General features: G+C 37.0%; 1 protein-coding gene across 1 annotated transcript; it reads left to right on the top strand.

Annotated features, from left to right (window-relative positions):
• The first annotated feature begins 2,468 nt into the window (after positions 1-2,468).
• On the top strand, positions 2,469-3,980 carry LOC136233733 (uncharacterized). Its single transcript, XM_066023434.1, has 4 exons — positions 2,469-3,195; positions 3,281-3,477; positions 3,551-3,730; positions 3,801-3,980. Exons 1-4 carry the CDS (start codon positions 2,469-2,471, stop codon positions 3,978-3,980), a joined length of 1,284 nt encoding a protein of 427 aa, XP_065879506.1.
• The last annotated feature ends 16,164 nt before the right edge of the window (positions 3,981-20,144 follow it).

Consider the following 20,144-nt stretch of genomic DNA (forward strand, 5'->3'; position numbering starts at 1 on the left):
GATAGGGTATAGCAAGGGTTTTATAGGACTTTAGGAGGATCTTTATCTGCTAATTAACTTTATTTTTAGCTACTAAACTTGATAAAAAAAACCCGATTAGTCCCTAAATTTTTAAAGTAACATATTAGCCCCCTTGAACTTGCTTGCACCTTTATATCCAAACACAACAAGTTAATTCATACACTTCACTTACCTTACCTTACCTTACCTTTTTTTTTTTTTTGATAGTAAAGCTTCATCATTTCAATAGATACCAAAGTACAAGTACATCATGAAAAGAGTAAGGAAAAGAACCTTACATAAATACAGGCTAATGCCTAATACAACGTCCATAGAGGCAATAAAAACGCTACAAAGAGTAAAAATAACCATAAAAGGTACAACTAAAACAACAAAACAACAAAACTCATACTTTCCAGGAATCCAATTCCGCAAGAAGACAACTGCAAACCAATCGTTATCATTTAATCCCTTCCGGCTACTCGGATCTGAGTCCGTTTTACTGGTGCAACCCCGTAGATCTGTAGATCTACGAATAAAATAAAACGTTTCCGCTCTTGCTAAACCCGAAAAAAACGTAAACGACTGAGATATAGCTAACAGGTGCGAATCTAACGGAGAAAATCCAATGAAAATGTGTGGATTCAACTAAGACAGAAGGAAAATACTGGAAAAAACTAGAAAATCAGAGATAAAGCCATAGATGGGAGGAGGAAGAAGAAAGACAATCTTCCTTCTCCCTCCTCCAACTAGATCTGGCTTGTTTGTTCAAGCCCAAAAAATTTCTATCACGTCTGGAAAAGAAAAGAGTAGAGAATAGAGAAGAAGAAAGGAAGCAAGAGGGAGGAGAGGGGAGAAGATAGGCGGTAAGGAGATGAGGGTGCCTTACCTTACTTTACCTTACTTTACTTTAAAAAATATCTCCATTCAAACAAGAGCTTAAACTTTTTTAAAGTAAAGGTTAAATTATGCTTACTTTGTTTTTCATAAAGTAAGATTACTTTGTTTTTTCAACAATTGGATGGTGATGAACTTTGACAAAGTAAGCTCGTCCAATAGTAAAAAAACAAAGTAACTTAAAAAATTCTTAACTTAAAAAATAAAGGTTTAATTCGCGATTCTAAATCTTTAAAGCAAATTAACTTTCTATTTATATATTTTTACAATATTTTTATCGATTTATGGAACTTTAAGCAAGTTTAAATAATTGATGAGACACCGTCTAAATTCAAGAATCAATCAAGCTTTTTGGGCAAGTTTAGTACTAACTGATGTATTAATTCTATAGTTAAATAATTACTCTATTGAAAAAAAAATGAATGCAAAAAAGTATGTTGCACGGTTCGAAAAGATAAATCAATCAAAATTGGGGTAATGTGACTGTGATAGTAATGACAAATTTTACATAACTTTATTTTTAATATATTTTAAATTATTTTGTGAATTATATAACTGATAACACTAGTGAAACCTCCGATCGGATCACGTCCCTGAGAGGCGCCGTTGGGATCGGCCAGAGACACTCCGATGCCAAAGTCAGTAACGAATAAGGAGAATAAACTGAATGGACAAAGCTTAGCGAAGAGTAAGTATGAGTGAATGTACCTTGATAGCCTAGACGTAGGCTATTTATAGTAGATGGATTTGTAACTTCTAGGTAACTAGAGAGTCTCCATTAATGCTCATTTAATGGCGGTTACAAGTTACTCTTAACCTGGCGGGTTAAGACTATTAATGATTCATTTAATGATCATTATGGCCGAGTTGACGGTTAGCCGTTACTTAAGTAAATGGAGAGATTCGCCTTAGAGATCCGCCAGCGGATCTCTTAGAGCTAACCCAGGGGGATCCGCCGGGCGGCTTCCTATGCCTCATGGCATACTTGAGGCGATTATCTCTTTTGGTCCTTGCGATAATATCCCGATGTTATCAGAAGACCCCCCAAAATGCCTTTAAAGTCCTTTAGGGCTTTTAGACTTCTGCGCGCCGTCACACGCTTCCGCATTAATGAGCACTCTGTTCGAGGTTCTTTGATGGTTGACACGTGTAATCACACTGCCCTAGGAGCGTTTTAAAAAGCCGTCTTCTTTCTCCGGAGTTCTCTTTCTCCCTTGCTTTCCATTTTCTTCTGCTTTTCGGAGCTTTTTCTCAGAAACCTCAAGCTTCTGCGTTTCCATGTAAGTGTTCTTTATATCATTTTTTGAATGTTTAGAAGTTCATCTTCGTCTTCGGGGTCAACTTCAGAACTTTTTAATTTGCCCTCTTCTCCTCGCATTGAAGTAGATTTTAGTTGGTCCTCGTCTTCGTCTTCGTCGGAGGATTCCCAATCTCTCGCCGGAGAAATTAATTCCGGTTTAGCTGAGTTCAATAACTCGGCGTAGAGCCATTATCGGACTCGTTCTTCTAGAAATCCTTCTTTTCTTTCTAGTTTCGCTCCGGCCGGTGCCCGTAACCGGTTTCTGGGTTCAATGGCTTCTTCTTCTGTTCCTGTTAGGAAGAAGAAACCTCGAGCAGAATCCACTTCGTCTCGCATGAGTGCCGCGGATTTGGCGAACCTATCGGATCGCTTTCCGTGGATTAAAAACTACGAAACCCAACTCCCTGCTTCACATCAACGCCCTTCCAATCCGCCGACAGGCTTTTTTACTATTTTTTGTAGTCATGTTGAGAGAGGGTTTCGCCTTCCTCTTCCCAAGATGTTGGCGGATATCCTCTCGTATTTTGACATCGCTGTCAGCCAACTACATCCTAATGGTTGGCTTGATATGGCCTTGGATTGTTATCTGGCGTCGAATTTAGGCGTAGCGTATAATGTCCGTATCTTCAGAGCCCTTCATAAACCTTCTAAGAGGAAGTCAGAGTCCTATCTTACATTCGCCAAATTTGGTGTTTATTCGCCCTTCTACCACAAAATGTCTAACGTGCACAGCTGGGATGAGAGTTTCTTCTATGTGAGGATAAAGGAGGACGAGCCATTGGACTTTCCTTTAGTCTGGAACTCTCGTCCACTACACATGGCGGGAGACATGCGAATCTTAACGCTTGGTGATGAGGCTGTGGCGGATCTCATGAAGCAAATTAAGGCGGATGCCTGGACCTATGAGGATGCCTTAGCCTTCATGATGAGCGACGTTCCTTTGATCCGCCGAGTGGAGGATCAATTTGTTTACTCGAAAATAACTCAATTTGATCAAGGTACCTTATTTATTTTTGGAGCTTTAATTTATTTTGATATCTTCTTTTGGCAGGGCTGCATCTAAGGCAAATCGTGCTCTTGCAGAGACGCGCAGGCAGTTTCGAGAAGAGGAAGCCCGTAAGAAAAATCAAGAGGCTATCCCTCAAACTGATACGGGCAAACGCCCTATGGAGACGACTGCTGACCCGCCACTAAAGAAGAGGCGGCCCAATACCGTTGGGAGTACCAAGATAATGGCGGATGCCATTAAATCTGCCAAGACTACTGAAAAAACGGTTCAGGTAATGCATCTCTTAATTCTTTTTCCTGCTCGTCGGATTTTGAAGTGGCGTATGGTCTTTCTTACTTGTGTAGACGGTGAAGCCCAGTACTGGCGAGTCTTGGTCCGCCAAGTTTGCTGGACGAACTTTCGAGGATGAATCGCTTTTGAATAACCTGGACGAAGCTCTAGGACAAGTAGGAGAAGTACAAAGGGGCTATGACCAAATCCCCGGATCGATCCACGTCCAAAAGGGAAAATCAGAGCTTCTTTCAGTAAGTGTTTGGAAGAGTGTGATGATTTCTTTGTTTCTGCTTTTTGGCTAACTTATTTTGCTTTTCTCAGCTGTACGCCCGCCTACGTACCTTGGAGAACGGGCTGCTTCAGAATGTGGCGGATAGGGCTACTGTTGAGAAGCTGGAGAAAGAGTTGGCAAATGCCAATTCTTCTTTTGCCATCGCCAATGCCAACCTTGCTTCTGCTAATGCGAACTTGGCCTCTGCCACAGCTGCTTTGATTCTCTGAGACGAGGAGATACAGAAGCTAAAGGCAAAGATAGCCTCCGATGCTAAAAATCATGATGATGCTCTCGGGGAGGCGGAATACACGGCAGGCGAACAGGCATTCTTTTATGGAGAGATGCTTATGGCGTACTTCTCCTTAGCTCATCCCGGAATCGATTTCACAGATCCTGAGTTCGCCGTTCCTGAGCCGGAGGATGTGGCGAGGTTCAAGAAGATGCCTGATGCCAAGGGGTATCTCCGCGATTATGTAAGAAGATGGATGAAAGGAACCTTGCCTGAGGCTAAGCCTTCTACCATAGTTGTGGAGGATGATCCTCAGGAGATACCATCTAAGGCTGATTCAGAACCAAAAGGGGACAAGGAGGTATCTCTTGGTGGCGAATCGACAATTGTGGAAAAAAAGGATCCTCCGGTGAGCCCTGCGGGTGAGGGAGGCGCAAAAGGGGATGCCCCTGCTATCATTTAGTTTTTGTTTGTATAAGTTTTTGTAAAAACCAGTATGATTCCAAACATTGCTATTTAATTCACATTTACACTTTGTGCCCGATAGTGTTTTGAATGTGAATATGTTCAGGATTTTTGTTTGAAGTAGGTGGCCAGCCATACTTCACCGTATGAACCTTTGTGAAGGTTTGAAGCTGTTCTATTCCTCCTTAGAGGAAGTAAAGCTGCCCAGGGGTTCGTTTTGCCACCTATCTTTGAGGTGAAACGATCCGCCCGCAGGACTTGTAAGTCCTTCTTAGGGAAGGACAAGAGAGTGTAAAAACCTTGCGTCCAAGGATCGTTTTAACTCTATTGGTGACTATGATCTGCCAAGTGGCGGATCTGTTGTGATTGTGAGGAGCGTTGGATGCCTCCTTTTTATGACTGGAATATTGATATTGCAGTAGTGAATCATAAAAAAGAAAATGGATAATAAAACCAACAATCTTTATTAATGGAAGAAACACCTTATTACAGGAAATATGTCTTTGCAAATGAGCCTCATTAAAACCTTTAACAAGAAAAACCTCGTGGGAAAAAGCTTGTTAAAGAAAAAAGAGTACTCAAGACCATAGGTGTATTTCATTCTCTGACCAAGTGTTTATGTCGGCTCGAGAGATTCGCCATGTGTGGTAATGTATTGTCCTCCGCATCATCCTCATCCACTGCTATTGTGGTGCATTCCTCTTCTGTTTCCTTTTTAGATTGAGGGCGAATCATTAACGAAGCCGAATAAGTTTCTTGAGCCACTTTTTGACAACCTCTAACCATCACTCCCCCCTTGACCGTAGGAATGTAAAGTGTTAGATGGCGAATAGAGATAAGGGCTGCAACTTCGGAGATAAATGGTCGTCCGAGGATAATATTGTAGGCCAATTGTCTATCTAGGACTGAGAACTCCAGATCTCCTTTCCAAACTTGATCATCCCCAGCAAGTTCGCACTCCAAAATAACTTGGCCTTTCGTCTGAATGGTATGACCAGTGACTCCCAGAATATCGACCATAGTTGGTTCCACTTGGACAGGATCAACTTTGAGTTTGATGAATGCTTCTCGAGTGATGACGTTACATGAACTTTCCGTATCAATCATCACCCGTCTAATTTCCCAGCCTTCAACTATCATTGTGACGACTAGTGCATCCGCATGGGGTGCAATCTCCAGACCTGCGTCTGAGAAAGGGCGATTTAACGATATCCTATCAAGGTTGATCATTTTTGCCTTTTTTGATGCTGGCTGATAACCAGGTCCGCCAGCTATGACATTAATAGTGCCCTTTCCTTTCTTCTTTGAATCCTCCTTGGATCTATCATCGTCTTTTCCTTCCGTTTGGATGAACCGATCCAATTTACCTCTTTCAATGAGTCGTTCAATTTTTCGAGCTAACTCCCAGCAAGCATCCGTATTATGGCCATTTTTCCTGTGATATTTGCAATAATTTTTAGGATCCTTGCCTTTATTGGTATATTCCCCCCCTTTTGGCTCGGGGTATGAAATGCTCCGTTTGTGCTGGCTGTTCTCGATCCACATAAGAACCTCACTTTTAGAAGCATTAAGAGGTGTGAAGGAGGTGACAAATGTTGATTTGTTTCTAGAATCTCTTCGTTTGTTTCGAGGAGAATCCTGACGTTTGTCTCTATCCCGATCTCGATCTCGGGAGCGGGATTCGCCCCGATCATTCTTTGGCGATGATGGTGAGCCTCGGCGAATATCATCTACCTCTATAAAATCTTTGCAACGTTCCATTAACTCCGCCATGCTGGTTGGTTTCTTGCGGATGAGGTCTTCTTGCAAACTTTTACAAGTAGTGTTTCTCACAAAGCATTCCACAGCTACGGAGATATCTACGTCAACAATCTGTATACACAATTGATTAAAAGTGTCTACATAGTCTTGGAGGGATTCATTCGCCTTTTGTTTTAACTCAAAAAGCTTTCCGGATTTCACCACTGCAGGAATGCAACCGGCGAATTTAGCACAAAATTCCCTGCTCAATTGATCGAAGCTGTTTATTGAGCCTGGAGGTAGGGATTGAAACCACAAATAAGCCGGGCCTCCTAACGTGGTGACAAACATTTTGCAAAGCACAGGTTCGGTGGCTCGATTGAGTCTGGCCATGATTCTGTATTTTCGAACATGAGCCTCCGGGTTGTCTTTACCTGTATAAATTGCCAGATTAGGGATTTTAAACGCTCTTTCGGTTTCCTCTGCTTCAATCCAAGCCGCAAAAGGCGAATCCCTGTTGGCGAATGGATTATGCCTAGCATTTTCTTCATTCATTTGAAGCACTAGGGCTCTGACTCTGTCATCAAAATTCTCCGGCTCCGCCCTGGGACGATCTCTTCGTGGCGATCTGCTCGGAGAAGATGAAGAACTCGATTCGGACGATGAATCCAATGGCGAATGTCCTCCTCGCCCGCCTCCCCTTCCTCCTCCATTGCCTCCTCCCCCACTTCCTTTGTTTGGAGGATTCAGCTCGTTTCCTCTTTGTTGACCTCCTGTCAGAGTGTGTCCAACAGTTCCCGAAGATGGATGGGGTGGCGGTCCTCCTAAATGAGACGTTTTTTCCGGTATCTTACTCCTTCTACGACCAGTAGATGGAGGAGATCTGCCACGGCGTGAAGATTTTGTTCGCCGGGGCGAAGGAGATCTTGGCTGCTTATCTTTGTTCTTTCTGTGCTTTTTGCGAATGGGCTCTTTAAATCCCCCAAGGGACGAATTCGTCCGTGGTCGTCTGGGTACATTCGGCCCATCAAGATTAAACCTTGGAACTTCTGATCCGCCAGGGGGGACCACGTCATTCCTGCGGCTTCCTTCACCAGGAAACAGCTCCCTCATAACTGGTCGTGGTCCACTTGGCGCCGTGGTAGTTACGTAGAGTCAACGTTATGAGCTTGAAGGAATGAAGAGCTATGAGCCCCTGGTCCCAGACCAAAGTTTAACGGAGGTAGAGACGAGACCACTGACGTAGAAACCGTACTACTATGAGGAATAGTCGTGAACGCTCGAAGGCGGTTTCCAATTTCAATCCCATATCGCGCCTCGATATCCAGAGCGCACATATCAAGGAAGGATGCTGGGGGCATATTTCCATCGATATTCATTGTGGGAGCGGTCGTACTCGTGTGCCCAGCACTGGATGGTGTGATTACTGGCGACTCGATCCCTGAGGAGGGATTTAGTATTTCATCATTCATGATGTTTCAATGTGACCGAAAAATCCTTTATTGGGTTAAGGATTCCACGATCACCGCACCAATTGATAACACTAGTGAAACTTCCGATCGGATCACGTCCCTGAGAGGCGCCGTTGGGATCGGCCGGGGACACTCCGATGCCAAAGTCAGTAACGAATAAGGAGAATAAACTGAATGGACAAAGCTTAGCGAAGAGTAAGTATGAGTGAATGTACCTTGATAGCCTAGACGTAGGCTATTTATAGTAGATGGATTTGTAACTTCTAGGTAACTAGAGAGTCTCCATTAATGCTCATTTAATGGCGGTTACAAGTTACTCTTAACCTGGCGGGTTAAGACTATTAATGATTCATTTAATGATCATTATGGCCGAGTTGACGGTTAGCCGTTACTTAAGTAAATGGAGAGATTCGCCTTAGAGATCCGCCAGCGGATCTCTTAGAGCTAACCCAGGGGGATCCGCCGGGCGGCTTCCTATGCCTCATGGCATACTTGAGGCGATTATCTCTTTTGGTCCTTGCGATAATATCCCGATGTTATCAATAATAAATTTCAACACATGTATTCTACATATAACTTACTATTTTACAACCCATTAATTATATTTTAAGCAAATAAATAAAGCTATCTTGATAATTTAAAAATATAGGGTTAATCAAATTCTTTAAATAAATTCAGGATTGTATTACAGCAATGTCATTAAATTCTAGGGTAAATTGTTATTTTTCTTAAATAAGTTGAGGGTGTACTAGTATATTAAGCATTTACTATTGTTTAATGAAATTGGTGGGGTCAGGTAATGGACTCTTGTATTCTCTACTACACAAATAACGGTCTAAAAAACTGTGCCCAAGAAGCATATTAATTACTATTGGCTATAGCCCTAGGCTACCTCACAATTAAAAAAAAAAAAAGTTTACTTTCAAGTTTCAAAAATATTTACGTTGCGATTATAAAAAAAAAAAAAAAAACATATATATTTACGTTGCAGTTTGTTACTCAATTACTACTTTTCAAATAAACAATTACTTTTAAAAAATAAAGGTATTTTAAATAATATCTTATAAAAGTAACTTTTTTATTTTATCTAAAATGTAAATTTCATAACTAAAGATTTCAATATTTGAACTAGAATTGACTTAATTTCAGCATAAGTAAGTTCAGTTCAGTTCAGTTCAACAGCATTCAGTTCAGTTCAGTTAAGTTAAGTTCAATTAATTATTTGGTGTAGTTAAGTTAAGTTAAGTTAAGTTCAGTTTAGTTCAGTAGCATTCAGTTCAGTTCAGTTAAGTTAATTTAATTTAATTTAATTTCAGTCAAAAAGAACAGGGCCTTAGACGGTTACAGCTTAATTTACCTCAAGTTGTTGATGGACGAACTCCAAATATACAAAAAAAAAAAAAACTTAATTTTTTTTGGAATATCTTTCACTGGAATTCCAAGCGTACTTGATAAAACATTTTCTTAAATAATTGAATTGCATATAATGAATCAGAAACAAGTATCATAAAAAAGAACCAAATCTCATTCCATAAACGAACATCAATAAGAATTCCTTGAAGTTCTGCATATCAAACATAAAGAGAAGAATCCAAAGGACCACCATCGGACCTTGCTACTTGACCAAACAAATCTTGAATAAAAAAAACAAAAAAACCAAACCACTTGTGTGATCAACGTACTCCCTTAATAGCAGTAACCATAGTTTATGATTGCTTATAATTTGTTTGTGAGATTATTTGTTTTGTTAATACTTTAAAATTAGGATTTTACTAATTGTTAATAAGCATGATTATCTCCCGATCAGATTACTTAGTTAATTGCATACTAACCCCTAGCGAGGATTGAGTCTAAATTGGTATTGAACGTGCAAATCTTCATTATGAGTGGGCTTTGTTTGCAATTGAGTGGACGGAATTTTTCCTGGTAGACCTTTGCATTATATTTATAGTTGTGTTGGCACAAAATGTAAAAGACACTAGTTAACACTAGTTGTGTTGCAACTGTGCTTTACTTATGAATACATGTTCTTGAAGAACATCCACTTCCAAAGAACCATGTTAAGCCTAACCTAATCTTTTACTACCATACACACATCACCTCCACTTATTATTCATTCAAAACATTTCAATTAACCCCAAGAGTTGTTTTATGTAAACTACTCAGATGCATGATAACTAGTTGCCACTGTTATCCTAGTCCCAAACAAGAGAACAATTTAAACACTGTTATTCATTCTAAAGAAGGAAGGGCATATTATATATATAAAAAATAGAATAATTGCTCTTCTTAAACGCATACATGCTTATAGGACACATCTATTCCTTCCAAAAGGAAATATTTGTTCATTCAATAACTCAATAACTGCCTTTCACCTAAGACTTTCACCTTCATATCCTTATACCATAACCCGGTTCAAATCCCTCCAAGACCTTTATATTGTGCCAATGCAAATATAGACTATTCTTCGAGGATATAAAACACCCTAAGTGACTTTGAGCTTCACAGAAGCAATTAGTTTGAGATCTGATTGTAGCTCACTGCAAAGATATGAATGCTTGCTTTCTTTAAATTAGTATGATTATGATTTTATCGTATTAACATACGCTTATGAATCTCAAACGCCGAATCACATGTCAATCATAACACTGTTAGTATTGCTATTTTCCCACCTATTTTTCTTCACATTCACTTTGCTTAAGGAAAAGCATAATGGACAAGATTTTATAGACTGGACATTCATAGAAAAGCTCTGGAAATGAAGAAGTTTGTACCTATTCAAGATGCAAACAAGCCTGAAATTACATTTGAGAAGAATCCAAGCGAACATGTGATGTAAGGGTCGAATAGCCTATTTCATCCAGAATCGGGTCTTTTGGCGGGTTTACGGTTTCACACGCAGATCCTTCGAGAAAGAGAGAGAAGAAGAAATGGATTACAATTGGAAGCAACTTTCTATTTTGTAATGATTACTTTTGTATCTAATGGTTAAGTTTTTTTTAGATATTAGGATGAATAATTGTTTTACGCTTTTACCCTTTTGACCTAGGAGCTTTCTATTTTAGTATAAATAGTTGGTGAGGAATTCATTGTATTCTACCTCTAGATTTTATTACAATTTAGTAGCTTCTAGTTTGGAAAAACAATTTTGTTGAATGCCTTTCGATGTTCACTCATGACCATGAGCGATTAGTCTCATTAGCAAGTTCATCCAGCCTAGGCTGGTGGTTGTAATTATTATTATCTCTATTTAATGAAGAATGGTATCTAATATGGTTGTTTGAAGGAGTATTTATTGCATATGTTTGATCAATCTATATATTAATATGCTAAGATGACATGTCAGTGCTCTTAAATCATGGATTTACCTTCTTACTTATATGGTTATGGACGGAGACGAATATATCTATATATTTGAGTTTTTACTTGTAAATGCTTCCTAGTTCTTAATGTTCGAATGTTTGTAACTCAAGGAGACTTGGTTATTTAATGTTCTTGGAATATTTGGAAAAAGGGAGACTAGACCTTAGCAACTTCAATGGAAGGGACTTGAACCATTGAACTTAACAACATTCTTGTATGATTAGAGATATAATGTAAAATGACCACATGTTCTACGTGTGTGCTGGACTTGTGTCTTAACCACATTCTCTTCTTTATGAACCAATGCATATAGTCCATGATTTTCCATGAATTATGATGAGCACATTTGGGTTCAAACAAACACTACTTTAGCTTCACCTTAAATTACTTTAGTTTCTTTATTGGGGGAACATTTGATAACATGTAAAGTCAATTAATGGCTATGTGAATCAATCATCAACTCTCCCTTCGATACATCTCACTTGCCGCACAAGTCACGTTGGCACAAGCCTACCACACGCGACATGCATCAACACCAATTGTCAAAAGGAGTCTTCCATGCTAAAATTTATTTCACAATCCATATGGATCAACGAGGTAACGATGACCTCATCTCTATAAAAGGATCTTCACAAATTAAGGTGTTTATTTAGAAGAATTTTTTACTCTGTAGTCTTATTTTCTTAATGTTAAGATAATTCGGTTCTACCATCAGAGTACTATAGACGTCTTTCACCGGTCTTCCTTTGACATTGTCTTATTTTATAGAACCTAAAATTCAAAAATTTAAAATTAATAATTCATTTGATGTTCAACTTTAATTTTTAGAACCTAAAATAATTAATAATATTTCTAAATTTTGTTTTTGTAGACAAATATATTACTCCAGTTTGAACTTGCTTAAACATTTTTTTTGGTAACTACTTAAACATTTTTTAAGTGACTTATCTTTCAAATAAAATTTCGTACTTACTCTAAAATTTGAATTCAAAATTTAAATTAAACAGAACTGAAACGATTTTTTTACTATAAAGTCAATCTTCATTGATAATAAAATTTTAACTTTTTTTTGTTAGGAAATTTTAAGTTTCTTTTTATATCTTAATATAATAAATCTAAGAACAATATATTTAATTATAGGGTTTGTAGTAATTGGAGTGTTGATGGGAGAAGGTCACGTGATATAGGTAGAATACAATACAACCTCTGTATTGTGCACATGCTGTTAGACAAGGGACAATTTCCAAGGACTTCTATGTATTTTTTCAATCATTTTAGTATTAAAAAAAATACTTTTTTTCATTCTTTCTCTTATCCTTTTTTTCAACTTGTCATAATATTATAACTTATATATATTAAAAAATAAAAAATAAATATTAAAGTCAGCAGCGGAGGAGAGACAGGGGATATTGGGAATCAAATTACTAATTACATGAGATAATGCGCAGAAATACCCTAACGTTTATAATTAGGAGCAATTTTACTTCTAACATTAACGGTTAAAAGCAATTTATCCTTAAAGTTGACAAATTAAGTCAATTTAAAAAATAATTAATCAAATTTTATTCTGGGTCATGAATCTTATCATCTATATTTCACATTTACGTTATTTTATCACTCATTAGTAATAGATCATAAACATATGATTAAACGTGAAGAAAAATATTATCATTTGCATGAGCTGAAAAAAATCAAATATTTCACTGAATTTAGAAATATTAGCCTTCAAATATATTATTAAATCACAAAAAAATATGAAATCGAACCAACCGATATGCAATTAGTGCAGAATAACGAATAAAATATATATGCTTTATAATAATGTCTGAAATTGACCAAACTTACCAACGTTAGGGATAAAATTACTCTTGAATATTAATCTTAAAAGTAAAATTTCATCATTTTAGACATTAAAAGTAAAATGGCTTATGAATGTAAACATTAGAGATATTTTTACATCTTATCCCTAATATTAACTTCTTATCTATAATTAACTTCTTATCTATAATCTTTCTAAATTAGTCCTTAAAGTACTATTTAACCCTTAATCTATAAAATATATGTGTGTTTACCCCTTAACATATTATTTTGATATTAACCCTGACCAATACAACAACAACAACAACAACAAAGTTTTAGTCCCGAAATGATTCGGAGTCGGCTAATATGAACCATCATATAAAACCGTGATAACCCTGATCAATAAAAAATAAAAAAATGTTTATATTTACCATTTGACCTATCATTAGGTGACATTGACCTTAACGTATAATAATCAATTCTATTTAATCCAATTTAAATAGAAATTAAAACATATATACGAAAACTCATTAAGAATTTGTATTTGATGATTACTAATCACAATACAACCGTTACAAATATTTCATCAATATGCTTAATTGCTTAAACATTTGTATAACATTTCACACCTGAAAACGATTTGTTTCTCCGTTTCTACAATCTTGGAGAACAATATTTTTTCCACCCGATTAGTAATCATCCCACGCACGATCTAACGAGTCTCTTTGTATAAACACTAATTTTTTTTTGTCTAAATTAGACAAAATGTGATTGATTGTTATATGCCGGGAACTAAAGGTGATTGTTTTTTATATATCAGTGAATTACGGTCGCAAAATAATAGATCAAAGAGCAATCATAAATATTTTTTATATGGACGCAAAGGTCATTAAATACTTTAAACCTTTGAATTATCATGTATTTTTAATTTTAATATATTAAACTTCTAATCTTTTATTCGTGACATAGTAAGTAAGAAGATGAATAAGGAAGAATTCAAATAAACTCTTCTTAATTTCTCATTAAGGCAAAAGATTACAGAGCAAGGAATATAAAGAAAGCAAATAAGGAAACTAACAAAGTAAACGGTTACAACCAAAACAACAAAAGTGCTTGTCCTTTAATGATTAGTACATCGTATAAATGATGACAACATGATGATGAGAGAATTGATCAGGTGAGGATACGCATGAGGTGGTAAGGTGAGATGCTTCTAGAAGGTAACTTTGGAAGGTAAAATTTTAGGGATAAATTAGGGTTACCATTGAAACCTCTGGGATTTTTCTCAATTGATTCTCTTGAGCCTCCCTCAAACTTGACTTGGTACAGGTTGAACAAACCAAGTTTGGATAGCAGAAAACGCAACTGAAGCGAATGTTGAGCTTTAGCAAACAGATTAGCCAGTTGAAGTGCTGATAGACATCAAATGTATCATTCTAGATTGAACTCGTTCTCTGATGACATGACAATCGAAATCAATGTGTTTCATCCTCTCATGGAATATTGGGATTTTGGCAATGTGCATTGCGACGTGTTATCACAAAAGAGTAGAGCTGGTGGAGGGGGCGTTGGCTGCAATTCTCGGAGCAAATTTGTGAGCCAGTAAATCTCACAAGATGTCAATGTCATGGCTCTATACTCTAGTTCACTAGAACCAGTGAAGCACCAAGACATAATGAACATCACTGGAGTTAATTTGGAACGATGAATGGATCAGGTGAGGATACGTATGAGGTGGTAAGGTGGGATGTTTCTAAAAGGTAATTTGAAACGGTAAAATTAAGTTACATTTTTTTTAAACAAAAAAAAAGCTTTAAATACAAAACTCAGTTAATAAAACATCAATACTCATTCATTTATGTTAAACATTTGCATTTTTTGGGCCTGCTATCTAGGGAAGCCTCCAATCCGACACTTTTATTTTAATTATAACACTACAAAAAAACAGAGTTTCAGGCACAATTAGTTAGGCACAAATTATAATTTTGGTCCTCAATTATAGTTTTAAATTAATATAGGTATAATTATATTTTTTTGTCTCTAATTCTTTTTTAATTAAGAAAAGGGGACAAGTTTAATTAATTGAAATTATAAATATTTTATATTTAATTTTTTTTAATAAGAAAGGGAACAACAAACGATGGTTTTTTCTATTGTTTAACCTGTTCCTTCAAAGCTTATTAGTCATTTGTTTTTCGCGGATGACTGTTATCTTTTCTTCAAAGCTTCTGAGGCTAACTGCAGAGTTGTTCAAGAGGTGCTTAATGAGTATGAGCTTGCTTCTGGACAGGTGGTTAATTTCACTAAATCTGCAATCCTATTTGGGAGGAATGTTGGATCTGATATGAAAAGTCTCATTTGTAACATTTTGGAGGTCCCTGAAACTTCTAATCAAGGAAAGTATCTAGGGTTGCCTTCAATGATTGGAAGAAGTAAAAATGAAGTGTTACGTTTTATAAAGGATAGAGCTTGGAAAAGGATACAATCGTGGCATACTAAATTATTATCTAGAGGAGGGAAAGAGGTTCTTCTAAAAACAGTTCTACAGGCTATGCCAAACTTTGCTATGAATGTCTTTCTGCTACCCTTAGGAGTCTGTCAGGAACTGGAAAGAATGTTTAATGCTTTCTGGTGGAGTGGAAGTGGTAAGGGGATTAAATGGATGAGTTGGGAGAGATTGAGTAGGCCTAAATCGGTTGGGGGTCTTGGGTTTAGGAAGCTTCATGAATTTAATCTGGCTATGCTTGGAAAGCAAGGGTGGCGAATGATTACTGAACCTGATGCTTTGGTCACAAGGCTCTTTAAGGCAAAGTATTTTCGAAACTGTGATTTTTTACAAGCTGATAGAGGAAATAATCCAAGCTTTGTTTGGAGTAGCTTATGGGCTGCTCGTGGTTTGTTGGAGAAAGGCTGTAGACGTCGGGTTGGGGATGGGAATTTGATTAAAATTGGAGTTGATCCTTGGGTGCCCGCTAGCGATTCTGGGCGTATTTCATCGGTGTTACCTGACTATATCATGAATGCTCCTGTTTCATCGTTATTTCAACCCGATTGTCGAAGATGGGATATTGGAGTTGTACGAGATTTATTTAATGAGGAAGACCAGAATAATATATTAAGTATTCCTTTATCTGCTTTTGTGGATTCAAGTGTGTGGTATTGGAAGGAGGAGGCTAACGGTAGCTATTCGGTCAAAAGCTCATATCGAAGTATAACTCGGGTTGTGGAGGATACATTTTTTGATGTGTGGAAGTCTATTTGGAATCTAAGGATACCGGCAAAAGTGAGGAATTTTTTGTGGCGTGTCTGCAATGATATAGTGCCTACTGCTGATACACTTTTGAGAAGGTATATCCCTATTGATGCTAATTGTGTTTTTTGTGAAGCTAGAATGGTATCTGTGATGCATTTATTTCATTATTGTCCGTTTATAAACACAATTTGGAATATGGCGAATTTTGGAAATCCTATATTAAGGAATGATATTACAATGAAGGATTTAATTAGATTGGTGTTTGCTGGTCTAAATTTGGAAAAGAGATGTTTATGGGCAATGATTATTTGGGCTGTATGGTTTGGAAGAAATAAATTGGTTTGGGATGATGAAAGGATTGATGCTGCTGCAATATTAAAAATTGCTTTTGTTTCTCTTAAAAATTGGCAAGAAGCACAGACCACGCAAAGAAATGTTTGTAGGTTCTCTACGGTTTCTTCAAACCCGAATATATGCTCGAGATGGATTTTTCCAACGCCTCAAAAGCTAAAAGTTAATGTTGATGCTGCTGTTGTTCCGGGGTCTGGGATGCTGGGAATTGGAATTGTTATTCGGGACAGTGAAGGAAATTTTTGTTCTGCTCTGGCTGGTCCTATTGCTGGGAATTTCCAAGTTAGGGAAGGAGAAGCTGTTGGAATTAGAGAGGCGCTTAGCTGGATTAAAAATCAAGGGAAGGATAGTGTTGAAGTGGAATCAGACACTCAATTAGTGATCAATGATATCTATTCTGGATATTATCGTTCATCTTATGGGGTTATTCTGGAGGAATGCAAGAGGCTCCTTAGGAATTTTACTGATGTTCGTATCAGCTTTATTAATCGTTCTGCGAATAGGGTTGCTCATGCTTTGGCAAGGGCTAGTCTTTCTATGTCAGAATTTGAGGAATGGACTTCAAGTCCACCTAGTTGTATTTTGTATGATCTCTTTGTTGATTCTCAGTAATGAATTCAAGTTTGTCTTCAAAAAAAAAAAAAAACCTGTTCCTTCAAATCTTTCTTCCACTCGTCTATCAGATCCTATTTCCCTATTATTAACCTAGATTAATTTTTCCTCTTCTTTACGCCTTCTTATCTCATGCTTTCTCTATCTCTTCGCTATCCCCTGCCAGCCGATACAACGTCGACGTCCACAATCAGCACCACCACTCATCCCTTCTCTCTCGTCTCTTCTTTTGATTGGGTTTCCTTCGACATTTGCCTTCCTCTCCCCCTTCATTACACTTCCTTTCATCTTCTTCGATTTGTCTCCCAAATCTGACTGATGAATTCAACAACAATGGACAAATTCACCAGCAAGGGTAGGTCGGCAATATGGAGCTGCAAATTTGAGGACTGGAATCCCCATCGACTTTGATGAATTTTCAAGGTTAGGGTTTGTTTTATTTATTTATTTATTTTCTTGAAAATTTCATTGTTCTGTATATCTTCCTTCAATTGAACGAAATCTATTTGAGCATCAAGTAGTGTTTTACTAACCAAAAGGCTTTTTAGGTCTGTATACTTAAAGAAATGATTTGATTCAAGTATGACATGCCTTTTTTATTTATCTTTTATGCTCAATTTGGAGAGAAAGTAGAATAAGAGGAAATGTATACAATATCTTATCTTGTATAAGTAGATAATGTTTTATCTCTTTTATCTCGGTTAATGAATCTACTCTAACTGCTATTACAAACTAAGTATTTCATTTTCAATTCCCTTTCTTCAAAGATAGCCTTGCACATTACTGTATTGATTCCATCTGGTTTTAGATTAACTGAGAATCAAAGTGGATATCCTATTATGGTATTTTCTCATTGTTGCACAGTTTCATTCCCCCATTTTCCAAGATTTAATAGTGATGTCTTCGGTTTTGGTGAGAGTCATTAATGTATTCATGTGAACTTTTTATCACTGCAATTTTGTTTGCTTCAGGTCTATGATTTGCTTCTAATTACCATAGTTTGTATTTCTATTATAAAATGTCCCTTCTTCTGCAATTTCTACTCAACGTTTTTCCTTTTTGATTCAATCTCTCACTCTTTTAATTCTGATTATGCTTGATTCTAATTGGGTTTTATAAGATTTAGGATATTCATTCTGTATTTATCTTGAAATTAAATAAATTGTTAAAGGTTCGATTCTGATGTTCATTTCTCCTAATATGATTTGTTGTCAGATTCTTCTAATCGAGAGGCTTTCATGATTTCCTCATTTCAACTAATCCTTGAAGATGGAAGCATCAATCTAGATGGAGAAGGTAATAACTTATTAATTTATTGCAAGAATTTGAAAACTCCTTTTATATTAAATTGCTTAGCATCCATGTAGACGTAGAAGGTACTAACTTGATAATTTGGTGTCAAGACATTCTGGTTATTCATTTGGTTTAGCACTGAGGCATAGAACTTGGGTTTTAAACTCCTATTGCCTAATGAAATTTTTATCTTTTAAAGGTAATATCCTCTACTCTGTATTTTAAGACAGAGCTCTTTACATTTAAAGAACTGATTAAGCGAACAATAGGTTCTATCAACAGCAATGCAAAAGTTGTTGACATCACAGTTGAGGACTTTGCTTCCACACGGATTCAAACTGCATTTAGGGACTACGAGAGGTAAAAAAACTACTTTAAAAGATAAAAGTAATGAAATTTCAGTATGGCATAGATATAATTATATGCTTTGAGTTTTTAAGCTATTCTTATGACTGCAGAGTTTCTTCTAAAATTGGGTTTTCTAACTTTGAAGCATTGGTCTGGGAAATACATGAGAGAAGCTCAAAGTAAGATAATTATTTTCTTGAGTCTAGTGCTATTAAATTAGGATGATTTATGCTTGATTAATTGCTTTTTGGTATAGTGTTAGTTTTATCTTTAATTTTTTAATGGTGCTTAACAAATAAAATGTGCACTTACACCTTTTTTACTTCTATTTGGTTTATGAATGCAGTCTTATTTTCAAAAGTTTTAGACAATATTTATAGTATTATGTAGTTATTTCTGTTCTTGATATATTGTTTTTGGTGTGTAATGCTGTCATGTTGGACAACTCTGCAAAATTTGATAAAATCTGTATACTTGTGATAGTGTTATGACTAAAGTTGGCCAAATTAACTACTTTTATATATCTTAATTATAAAGCTTGTCATTTTTACTTTTAGTGATTATTAGTTTAAGGTGGAAAACCATGTAATTTTATATGTGCATCTATTTTGTCTTGTCTCTTAACTATAATTCTGCTAAAATGGTAATTAAAACCTTTTTTCTTAAAGTTTTTATGATGCGGACATCCGAACTGGCCACACTGATCGCGCGGACTCTAGCGGATCTTCAAGAATCAAGCTCACAGAGGATGCACCTGGAAGGGAGGATCCCCAAGACATGCGAGCAAGGCGGATCTAGGAGTACGCCAGAAGGCGTATCCACATATGAGCATGGGCGGATCGCCAAGATTACTTCCTCAGGAAGTCGACCAACAGACAGCCTGACAGTCCGTACCTGTGCCGACGTACTCCTTGTCTGAGCAGACTATCCATTTTGCCCTTTGTCTTATGCCTTTTTGTAACCCTAATAGGGGTAGCGTCGGTCATTAGGGGATGTATTTATACCCTCATTTTGTAAGAATGGAACAACTTTTATCAATCAAATATCATTTCTCTTTGAGAATTAAGGTTTATACCTTGTTATCGGGATTCACTCCTTCAAGTTAAGCTTGAGAAGAACATCTTTGTTAGTTTACGACTAAAACCTTCATTTCTCGCTTTCAATCCATATCAGTTGGTATCAGAGCCAATCGTTTCCTGACCCGAAACTTCTTTTGGCAATGGTTCAACCCCGACAACCGCAAGATTCCATGGAAACCAATGACCAGAGGTATGAGGAGCTAAGGGAGCACCTCGCGGAACAGATTCAGGCCAGCCATGAGCGGCAGAGACAGACCGATCAAAAGTTCCTGGAGTTAACCACCTCCCTGGAAAACTTCAAACTGGAGGTTCGGTCCTTTATCCAATCCGCAGCAGGAGGATCAACTCAGAGAAAGGAGGAGCCCTTGAACAACCACGTCCACAAA

This window comes from Euphorbia lathyris, chromosome 6, assembly GCF_963576675.1.
Source record: "Euphorbia lathyris chromosome 6, ddEupLath1.1, whole genome shotgun sequence".
Taxonomy (NCBI): Eukaryota; Viridiplantae; Streptophyta; class Magnoliopsida; order Malpighiales; family Euphorbiaceae; genus Euphorbia; species Euphorbia lathyris.

Coding starts and splice junctions, on each gene's coding strand:
- LOC136233733 (XM_066023434.1), top strand. CDS start 2,469: ATGGCTTCTTCTTCTGTTCCTGTTAGGAAGAAGAAACCTCGAGCAGAA. Junction 3,478..3,550: donor CTACTGAAAAAACGGTTCAG/GTAATGCATCTC, acceptor TTACTTGTGTAG/ACGGTGAAGCCCAGTACTGG. Junction 3,731..3,800: donor GAAAATCAGAGCTTCTTTCA/GTAAGTGTTTGG, acceptor TGCTTTTCTCAG/CTGTACGCCCGCCTACGTAC.